Source organism: Cannabis sativa, chromosome 1 (genome assembly GCF_029168945.1).
Source record: "Cannabis sativa cultivar Pink pepper isolate KNU-18-1 chromosome 1, ASM2916894v1, whole genome shotgun sequence".
Lineage (NCBI taxonomy): Eukaryota > Viridiplantae > Streptophyta > Magnoliopsida > Rosales > Cannabaceae > Cannabis > Cannabis sativa.
This window is the reverse complement of record NC_083601.1, coordinates 35,003,551-35,015,589: the sequence shown is the minus strand read 5'-3', so window position 1 is coordinate 35,015,589 and position 12,039 is coordinate 35,003,551. Positions and strand designations below refer to the sequence as shown.

The 12,039-nt window shown below is 31.0% G+C and overlaps 1 protein-coding gene across 1 annotated transcript; it reads right to left on the bottom strand.

Moving 5' to 3' along the window:
• Positions 1-29: 29 nt before the first annotated feature.
• Positions 30-2,079, bottom strand: LOC115706370 (fasciclin-like arabinogalactan protein 10). The gene is made up of 2 exons (XM_030633990.2): positions 664-2,079; positions 30-196 (listed from the first exon to the last, which is right to left on the bottom strand). Exon 1 carries the CDS (start codon positions 2,012-2,014, stop codon positions 668-670), a length of 1,347 nt encoding a protein of 448 aa, XP_030489850.1. The 5' UTR covers positions 2,015-2,079; the 3' UTR covers positions 30-196; positions 664-667.
• Positions 2,080-12,039: the final 9,960 nt, after the last annotated feature.

Genomic DNA, 12,039 nt, shown 5'->3' with positions numbered 1-12,039 from the left:
CTTAGATTCCACCTTAAAATTAATTAGTATAAGCGGAATAGTTAAATATTTTACCATATATTTCTTAGCATTATTAAAATAAAAATAGAATCATACAAGAATTTAATGAGAAAAATATATGGTAGTATTTTCTTAATTAAAAAAAATGGGAGAACTGCACGTGCAGTGGTAGCGCGTTGACGCCTTTCCAGCGGACCTAGTCGCCGCACAAAAAGACAAGCAGAGTTATTAAAGTTGTAACCACAAACAACTCTAAATTAAATAAAAATTATTTAATATTTAAATAGTGGTCCCCAAAAGACCCACTGCCACGACTACTTAACATTACGAAACACGTGGGCTCAAGCAGAGATATCGCAACGATCAATGCACACTCCCGATACCACCGTCCATCACACATACCACAATATGTTACTAATATAAAGAAAAGAATGCGATGCAGAGGATAATTATCACAAAAAAACACTAATTATATATAAATTTTAAGAAAAAAAGCTGAAAAACATTAACTACTAACACTCACCCCCACAACTGCTAAAATGCGCGGCAAGCTCACCTCACACAATTCCATAAATAAAATAAATTAAATTAAATCAACATAACTAAGTTTTATCTCAAAAACATAAAACCAATAAAAAAAAATGCCAAAGGCGTGGAAATTACGATTTTAGGACAAGAAGATTGAGAAGGTGACAGTGGCAGAGATAGTGAAAAGTGCAGTCAGCAATGCAGGCGCGTGCATGTGACCAGCTCCTTTTGCGGTACTGTTTTCAGCATCAGCTTCGGGAGAGTTCGCCGGTGCTCCTCCAGGAGTTTCCATTGGCGGTGCCGGTGGGGAAGCGCCGAGAGGGGTTGGGGCTTCGGTCGCTGGTCCCGGAGTCGGAGCAAGTGCCGGTGACGGAGAAGGAGAACTCACTGGTTCTGGAGCTGGTGCAGGCGATGGTGATTTACCGAACAACTCTGCTGGAAGTAGGACATTGTCGACAGTGAATATGACAAGTGGGGTTGAGTCAGTTACCGTGTCGGCAAGTCTGGAAGAGTCGACTCCTGTGTGGAGAGTAACGGCGTCACCGGCAGTTGATACAGTCAGTTCGTATTTGCCGGCACCGTTGGTAGCCAGGGTTTTGATCGGGCTGCTCGTGGTCTTCAACGTTCCCTTGGGAGAGTAACCAGCGAGGGAATGATATAGTAAGACCGAAACTAGCTCAGCGTTGGTGAGTTTGCTCAGATCCGGAACTCCAGCAGCCTTGAAAGCCTCATCGTTCGGTGCAAAGAGAGTCAAACCTTTCTCGACCGCCGTCATATAAGTCTTAATCACACCGCTTGAAACGATCAACGAAGCAAATGTCTTACACCCAGCTTTCTCAAGCAATGCCGTTATATTAGCATCTGAAGCCGATGGAGCCGGAGCCGTCAAGATCCCTGGCGCAATGATTGGCGCGCTGATCTCAAGGATCGAAATGTTGTACGGAATCTGCTTGACTGGCTTAACGTAGGTGGAGTCAAGCTTGGAGCCGGGAGCTGCAGAACCGAAGCCAACTTTGCCGCCCTTAAGGTCGGTGATGTTGACGAAGCCAAGATTTCCAGGGGCATTTCCGGAAGTCTGGTAAAGAGTAGTGGATAAGGTGCTTCCCTGAGAGATCTGGTGGAGCTTTTTCGGGTCGAAGTAGTCCAGAACGACGTGAAGGCTAAGGGCTTTCTTGATAACGGAGAGAGGGTGTTTGGCTGTAAGGGAGGAAAGAGCTCCGTTACTCAGGACAAGGACAGTTAGTGTTTGGCGGCTATTGATTTCATCGCTGAGCTTTGTTTGGGATAAAAAGTTATTGTAATCACTGTACTCTGGGAATCCGGAGAGGATTTCTGTGATGTTGTGGGCTGAAACGACGGCGTTTAGGGCGAATAGAAGACAGAAGATGAGATAATGGTTTAGTGCGACCATTTTGGGGTGTGGAACTGAAATTGTTGATCGAACGGTGTTTTGTATACTCGAATAATGGCAGCTAAAGCTTTGCATAAGGCAAAGAGATAAATAAATAGAGAGAGAGGGAGTGGGTGTCAGAGCTGGAAAAGGAGTTATATGCTGTTGGCTTTCTTTATAGTTTTTTTTCTTTTGGATGAAATGACAGAAATGTCCTCGACTTTTTGAATTATTGCAAAAAAGATGGAAATGACTCTTTTGTAATGTAACGGTTCTAAACCATTGGGGTTGAGGGTGAAAGAGATGAATGGACCAGTTAGTTACCACGACAAAGGGTCACATACTCACATGTATGGTTAAGTTAGTTTTTATCCAAAATAAGAACTATTATTATAATAATTTTTAATAAGAATTAGTTAAACTTAGTTTTTTCTTTAAGAATAGTTGAACTTAGTTTGAAGTTCAAAAACCAAAATTTTCTTTCTCAAGAAAAAGTACTAACTAGTCGTTTATCCGTTTGGTTGGGGCCGTGCATTGGACGCCATTAGGCATTAGCCTCCACTTATCAATGCATAATGAGTGTTAAATTTTATTTTTATTAACAATAAATAAAGAAAGGAGGAAGGTTTGTTTTAAGTTTTTATTTTGAGTACAAATTTGCAGCAGTACTAAATTCTATCTAAGAGAGTTTGAAATTGATAAAATGTTATTTGGGGACCCCATTCTTAACATGCCCTTCAATGTTGTCGATAAAAGATATAATGAACTGGGATGAGATGCGATACTCTTTAATATGTTTTATTTAAAGCATGTTAAGATTTTTTGGTTGGTAGCATATATGATTTTAATCACATATTATCCTGATATCATTTTGCTTTTTCTAGATTCGAAAACTTCATAATGGGGTAGTATAGTCTCTCATGAAAACCAGCTGGGATACATATATATCCATATATGCATATAAGTACATTTGTATTTCGAAATATACATATACATGCACACTGCAATCATATAAGTGAGTATGCAGAGCCACCTGTAATGCACTATGAGTAATAAGGCCATACTGCCAGAATGTACAAGTTCATATATATTCTATTATTATTTATTTCTATTTTAAGAGAGGAAAAATAAAAAGAAACTAATAATGAGTCCATTTATACGATCAAAGATATACTTACACATGAATAAAGATTTATTACCCTAACATTATTTTATATTTTTGTTCTGTAATAAGGAAAATATGTAAATGCTGTTCACAATCTCAATATTATGAAAATTGGAGTATTCTCTTGCAAATAAGAAAATCATTCACTTGCTTAAATTTGATGAACTTTTATTTTTTTTTTTAAGAATTAATACATAAATACTATATCTTAGCGATAAATAAATAAATTATAGTACATAATATAATTATAAAATAGTATTTTATAAATAATTATTAAATAAAATATGTGAAACTAAATAACTAATGATACTAATAACAATAAAAACTGTTATATGACATATCTTTTCACATTTCTTTCTTCTCAATTTTAGTCGTTTTGTTAATAATACAATGAAGACCATTACGTGGCATATAACTTGTATTGCATATACACCTTGGGTGCTTCAATGGTCCATGAGTATGAAGATTATTATAGATGATAGTTAGTGGTGAAGATCATGATGGAATACATATAGCCATTATATTAAAATAGTAGCATCAAAAAGTTAACAAGAAGAGTTGTCAATTTCTTTCTCTTTTAATTTGTTTTCTTTTCCTTTGAGAACCAATCTCCCTTGCCTGAACCTGAAGTAATAAGAGGCCTTTCATCAATTAAACTAAGGCATTAATTCCATCTTTTGCTTTTTTTTTTTTTTTTGCCTTTTGGTTTTGTGAAAGAAAACCAAATATTAAAATTAGGGAAGCAGGGCAATCTTTATAATTAAGCTTCATCCCACAATAATAATTAAATTCAAGGCCTTTCGGACAAGTTGTCAAATACTCAAAATAATTAATTCTATGAAGAAAAAAAAAACAAATTTATATATAACATAAGAGGAAAAAAACTATAAAACCGTACCAAGTAAATTGTAAATTGTTAAGTAATGGTGGAACTTTCATTTATACCAAATAATATTATTTGTAATGACAGAATCTAATTTTTTTATATTTAATATAATATGCTGATTATTCGAAGAAAAAAAAAAAGGTTTTTTTATTTTTACATTTTAAAACAGTTTTTTTTTTTTTTGTATTTTTACGAAATTTTACATAGAAACCTCTATTGCAACTAGCGCTGCAACCACTTCAGAAACTCAAACCGTAACTAAAAAAAAAAAGTAAAAAATAAATAATATATAGAGTAATTCCAAAAAAAAAAAAAAAAGTCTAGCCCTGTTACTCCTATATAGCAATAAGAAATAATTAACAAAATAATTTATGGTTAGATTCCATTCTATTTATGTATATTTATTTTCATTTCCTTACATAACAAGTTACAATATTAGGTATACATTATAACACATATGTAACACTCTAATATTTAAGGCATGTTGCGTGTTTTTATTGTACTAACGTTTGCTAATTAAAGTTTTGACTTAGAAATTTGAACTAAACTTTCTAAACCACACACTCGCTCGTTAGATTAGCAAAAATTAATAAGTAGATAAGTAATTATAAGAGAGACACATCAAATTTATAGTAGTTCACTCTCTGTATCGCGACAATAATGAAGCTACATCTACTTCGAGTTTTTATTTCTCACGAGATGGTATTACCGAAAAAGACTAAGTGTCAAAAACTCTTACCTGTAAGTAGTTCTCTGAATGTGAAAAATGAGCTTATAGAGCTCCCCTTTTATAAGTAAAGGATGCCCACAAAAATAGAAGAAAATACAAATAAGATGTTTTTGACTATTGATGATGATCTAATGGTGAAAATTAGCTCTTAGTGGTGATGACCATTTTTTGGAGCCTGACGAGTCCCGCTGCGGGTAACTCGGAGCTTATTTTCGTAACTCTCTTGGGGTGAAATTCAACGACGATAGCTTCAAAATTATTATTGGAGTGTGGGACGTGACTTGATAGAGCATTGAATTAGCTTTAAAAATGCAAGTTGAATTGCGTCAATCAGATCAAAATTGAGTGAGATATGATTGTTTTACTAAAGACAGTTCATGACTCAGTGCTCAGGTTGACATGCGCCCAGGTTGACATATGACGTCAACTTAGGCACTAGGTAAGTGTAAAAACATCCAAGGGATATACTTTAAGATGCCTAAGTGATATTTTGACATCACTTAGTCAGTTTCTGTGTTCTAGCAAAGTTGGTCACTAGCTCTCGAAGATGTTGATGTTCTACAGAAATGAGAGACTCGAAACTCTTCATTTCTGAATGATTTGGAAATGAGAAATTCAAAGTTGTGAATTTGATTTCTCTGACTTCATGGATATTTGTTATTGTAAAAAACTAGACAGGCGGTCGAAATGGCATCATAATTGGATAAGTATAACCCAGTGCACTGAGCCATTTGTCAACCTGGGCACGGAGTACTTACTACCGAGCTCTCGGGATCTTGTTTTTTATACTTTCAAGGCTTCTAAACTTGAGGACGAGATCTGTTTTTGACTATTATGGATTCAATAGTTGCATCAAATTTGACATTTGAGTAATAAAAGGCAAGGTCCTAGGTTGATTGTCAACTTGGGCGATGGGCCCCTTTTCTAGGAGCTTGAGTTTGTGGTTTTCTCCCCGGGTTTTCTTAATTTTTCATTATTTATGATGATGGAAAAAATTCCTGAAACACTTTTTATTGAACTTGATTAGAAATAGCCCAAGTTGACAATATATCAACCTGGGCGCTGGGCCCAGCCCTGGGAGTCAACCTAAGCGCAAGGCCCAGTCCTAGATGTCAACCTGAGTGTTGGGTCCTAGTTTTGCCCCTTCAAAAATTTTGTTTAGTCCCCATAAAAAAAATAAAAATTCTGTTTATACATTATAGTTTATGTAACTTTCCTAATCTAAAATTAATGGAAGAACAATCAAGTTCTAATTTTGTCAAATAATATTGACCAAAATTAAAAAATAAAAGAAGTTCAAGAACCAAATATATTTATATATAATATATATGGCAATGATGTTTTTATTTTAGAGGTAAACAGATTAACCAAGAGAAATTGAGAATGGTTTATCTTCCAAAACATAACTATACATACATATATAATTTGGCAAGCTATAACTCTCGGACTCTTGCTGCATCTAGTTTTGTTGGGAAGAAATATGGATATTCTTGACAAAGTTTTGAGTACAAGGAGTTTGAGTAGAGTTGTATATAAACTTAGACACTCCTATAAATGTATAAAAACAGAGAAAGAGAGAGATTAAGTAGTAATTTTTTAATTGTAGGCCAAATATGGTGGTAACAAGGCAATTTTCACATATTTTATTTTAGTTAACTGTTTTTTGTTTAGTAAAACAAAGTAATATAGGTGACACTTTTGTAATGTAATAATATAAATCGAAAATTGCATTTTGGGAACATGGGAATTTGGATTAAAATTTTGTCGGCAACAGGCAACACCAGTAGAAAATTAAGATGAACAGTAAATCAAATGGTAAATCAAATGGTGAACATGACACGTGAGCCTGCTCCCATTAACCAATGAAACATTTATGGACCACAAAAATGGTCATTGGTCAGGGTCCACTACAAGATTGCCTCTCCATATTGAATGGTGGTAAGCTCAAAATTCTGAGACTCACCAAATACTATAAATAATACTATTCTATTTGTAGCTCGTAGTTTAGTTTAACATTCCAAATCAGATCAATATTAACAACTGATCTTATTAAAACTGGTAAAATGATGGAAAGCCATACATCAATTAAGGATAAAAAAGGGAAGTAAAATCATATTATTAGTAGTGGTTAGTAAGTGATTTGTTACTTTAAAAGTTTGTCTTGTGCCATTGCCATATCAAACAAGAAGAAAAAAATAGATAAAGCTACTTTCTGGCCCCAACGTAGCAAAAATAGACATATGTTATCAAAATTGGAAATATATAATGGGCACCGACATCTTTTTGGGAATTTTAAACTTCGGTATTATTAACTTTTTTTTATTGGAATTTTTAATTTTGGTATTTTAACAATTTACCATGAAATTATGGTATTGTAATAAGAGTGGGAAGTTGCTTTTTGAAATTATGGTATTGTATTAAATTATTTTCAGATGTAAATATTGCAATAAATAAATGGTATATTTATTATAAGAAAATTGTTATTAAGCATGAGTGGTATCTATCTAGATGTGTTATTTTGTAATTGGCTAGCGATACCCCTAAAAATTATTATATTAAATTATATGAGACCCGATACTTAATTGAACCAATAACGAATAAGAAGGTGCTAGACACCACTGGTACCTTTTAGTATTTCTCTTATTATAATATTTGTTATTTTGCTTTAATGCACATTAGCATTTTATGTTGTAGATTATCATAAAAAGCAAAATATTTTTAATGTACATAAATAAATTAAATATTTAAAAAATAACTAATGACAATATTGTAATTAAAATAAGGTAAATACTATTTTGCACTTTGTATTTTGCAAAAGTTACCAATTGGTCCATCTGTTTTATTAAATGACAAAATAGACTTTGTATTTTTTAAAATTGTACAAATAGGACCCTGAATTGATTTTTTTGTCAAAATAAAACTTAATAATAATTCGATCTAGAAGTGTTATGAAAAATCTGGTTACATTTTCTGTATTTGTTCATATTAGAAATTATCTTAAAGTTTGTTATATTAAAAAATAAAATTGTTGAAAATTGAGTTTAGGGTTTTATTCTTACCATTTTGGAAAATATAATGTTCATTTTGTCATTTAACAAAATAGAATTCTAGTTGGCAACTTTTGCAAAACACAAGAGTCAAAATGTGATCTCAAGTATTTATAAGAGACCTACTGAGTTTGGTACAATTGTGTATGACATTAAAAAGACCTCTCTGTCTTTTTTAGATATTTCATTCTCATTGTATTCAAACTCATAATGTTATGGCTCATTTTTTAGCTCGTATTGCTTTATCTTTTGATGTTTCTCAAGTTTGGTGGCCTGGTTTACTTTTCGATCTTTAAGACTATCTTTTTGTATTGTATGCGACTCTTTTGGCCTTGTGCCTTTTTTTAAATAAAATTATTGCTTCTTTAAAAAAAAAAAAAGTTACAATAAATAAGAGAATAAAATAAAATTGTATTCTTTCTATTCTATTTCATTATTCTCAACTAAACTCCTTCCAAGTGAACTGATAATTGAGAGAGTGTAAGAACAAAGTAATGACTAGAAAAAGATTGTGTCAATCAATGCCCTACATAGTACGGTAATTTTTTTTTTTCGAAAGAACCCTACTCAATAAGGTTAGAGTGCTTATTTTTCAGAACCATCTAGCTCATGTGGTCAAGGGTGCGTACGTGGGAGGTCTTGAGTTCGAGTCTTAAGTCGTGCAATACAATTCTCGGTTTAACGTTTTTTGGTTTTTTGATTCCGTTAAAGTTAACCTCACGTTATCTATCAACAAAAATAACAAATAAAAATATTAATAAAATGAAAATAAACGAAGACCCCTAAAATCCCTCCAAGAAAAGCTCTAACCACCTGTCCATCCAAAAGTCTCTTTATCGAAACCAATTCCACCTTGAAACCGTTCCAAATCTGATCGTGCAAACTCATATATTAAACACAATACTTAAAAGTTCATATATTCAAATTTTATTTTCTGTTTCACTTTAAATTGTAATAGGCATTTCTATGTTAGGGAATTCTTTTTGGTTATAAAAAAAAGCATTTAAATTGCGATTGTGAAAAATCCTTTTCATTCTCATTGTTTTCCAATTTTAAGTATTCACAACCTTTTTCTCATCGTGAAAGTACTCAAGGAAAGAAGAAATCGAAGCGCCCAGAAAGAGATCGATTGCCAAGATTTTATTGCAAGAACGATCGTCAAACTCATAACAATTAAGAATTCGATCAGGTTTTCTAAATGAAAAATTCGATCAGGTTAGCGCTAAGAAATTTGAATTTTGTCATGAAAATTTTTGGAATAATAGCTGGGCATTACAAATCATTGGTGGCGACTTGCACTATTTGAGTTCTTCCTAAGGTATTTCTTCCTTACTGTCATCTTCATTGAAGAGTTATTGGTTTTCTATGTAATAGTGATTGTTCCTTATATTCCATCAGGAGGGGATTCTTCTTAGTCTATGTTTATGTAATGGCTTCCATGAAATTTTCTTATAAATAAAAAATAATAAAGTTCTCCATTTTTCAAATTGGTTCTCTTTTTTTTTCTTTCTTATTGGTTGGTGTTAATTCGCCCCGATGATTCAAGTGTCATGGTTTAACAGAAATACCACTTCTATCTTTGTGTGATTGCAGAAATACCACTTCTGTCATTGACCCACTTTTTAGCTTTGTAAATACAAAAGTTCATATAATATTAACACTTTAGCGAATATTTATAGATATAAACTTACATTACAATGCTATGTTAAAAAAAAAAGAACTAAATAGAATAATCTACTACTCCAATAATAAATTTATTTACAATCTTATAATTACACTAATATTATTTTTAATACATTATTAAATAATATTTCAAATATAAATATTTAATTTTTTTCAAACAAAAAATTTGTAATCTTTAAAAATAAAATATATTCAAAATCTTAAAAAGACCAAAATCTTAAATGAAACGAGCAATACATGGCTCGGCTATAGACTACAGTAAGTAATTAGATTGTCACATCATTAATTTTTTAGTATCCATCAATGTGTATTACTCATTAAGAAGTGTTCCATATATATATTTTATATATAAAAATAGTCTTTTTTTGTGAGATAAAATGTTGACATTTTATAAAAATAGTCTTGATCTGTCTAATTGTAAAAATAAAAAAGGAAAAAGAGATTAATAATGTGTAAGTTATATATAAAAGAAACAAATTAATAATAATGATTGAGCGCATTTAAAATATGCACCAATTTTTTTTTTTATCTTTTTTTTTACAAAAATAGGTCTTCATTTAATTAATTATAATTAATTAAATAATTTGTTTCGTTATTATGTGTCATTATTTTAAGTATATTATTACTCTATATAAATTATCTCACTTTACATAATACTAATTACCATATATGTTATTTTTTAACATTTTTTTTTTTAAAAAAAATTACAATTTAGGTTACTGCAGTGATTTTTATGTGGATTTCAAAATAGATTTTGATTGTGATGTAGATTTGCCCCATTAATTGCTGTATGAGTTGCTGTATAAATTTTCATAAAAAATAAAAAAAAAATTACTTTAATATATAAAAATGAAATAATAATACACTTCAAATAAAAATAATGTGCTATTGGACTCCTCATAAGATAGGAATTAATATCCTTTATTCATTTATTTATTTTTGAAACAAGTGATTAATAAATTTATTATTAATAATAATTATTAATAATAAATTTCAATTGATATTATGAATATAATAGATCGAATTAACAGAAACAGTGACAAACAGGACCACCTTCATTTTTACATATACCTCCTCTACAAGGCCCCTTCTTACACTCGGCGTCGCATTTAGTGGGATTTGAGTCTGAATGAGGACATAAATCTGGACGTTTTGTGCTCTTGCAACATGCAAGGAGCATAGGAGAATCTTGTCCTAGAGTACCATTGAAGCCTACAAAAATAAAATATATAGTATGAAAACTAATAATAATGAGAAATATAATTTCAATAATGCAAAAGGAACAATATAAAAAATATGTATATATTGAGACCAACCAAAGGAAGAAATGAGAATCCCCACAAGAAGAAGAGAAACAATTTGAACTTTGGTCATTCTTCTTATTAATTATTTTCTGTCTCTTTTTGTTTTAGTTTTATGAAAATATGTTAGCTACCAAAGAGTCTTATATACAATTTGAAGAGATGATATTAATTAATTAAAATTTCCTTTTTGTTTTATTTCTTTAATTTTTGCCATAATTAGTGATATACCGATTTAAGTTTTGTTACAATATTGTTGGAGAATATATGATATATGGTTTTCTTAATATATATTTTTGTAATTTTAGGATAATATGTTTGTTGATTAAGAGGAGTTTTAGGAATTTAATTAGTTTGGGAAACAATTTGTATATACCAAATATAGATGATATGAAGTGATTGGAGAAATCTTTTTAATAAATAAATTTCATATGAGAAATCTTTTAATAAATAAATTTTATATGAGAAATCTTTTAATAAACAAATTTCAAAATACAAGATAATATGCTTTCTATATATAATACCCAAAGAAAATATAACATTAATAATAAAAAAGTAGTATTATGGAAATGGGCCTGTCAACCCATTAGAAATAACAAAGTCTAACAGCTCATTACCAAATAAATTAGTACTTAATTAAGTTAACGAGCCTATTGAATAGTCATTAATGAGGTATGCTTGTTTCAATAGCGGCATTTTAATTAGCAGCAGCGATGATTTACTTTTCATTACTTTGAAGTTCACTTTTTCTTAAGATTTTTTCTTTGTGTTTAGTGTATATATGCTTAACAGCGATGCTTGTTTTGCTAGAATGATTTATAAACTGTATGTTCTTAATTTTGTCATTTGAAATAACTTATTACTGCACAAATGATGTTAAGGTTAGTTTTCTTTCAGATTTCTGGGTGCCTGTAAAGTTTAATCAATCAAGAATCTCATAAATATTAAGGTCTAAACAGTTCAACCATTACACAAGAACCAAACTATAACTTTTATGTATTGAAATGATACTGACATAAAGCTCTTCACCATTTTTAGATACAGAGCTGAAAATAACAACAGTAAACATATAACTAAAGGCACAACAATTTAAAGTCAAAATACAAGCATAATGATTAAAACAGTGACAAATACTATAACCAAAGAGATACATACCATTATACATTACAACTTACAACATATTTAGCTGCATACAATCATTTCAAAACAAAAAGAATGCATTATTTGTGAGCTAACGCAGAGAAAACCCATCAAAATGTTGGTACTAGAAAAGCTAGCCATGATTTCGCTCACCTCTCTGGGATTGAAA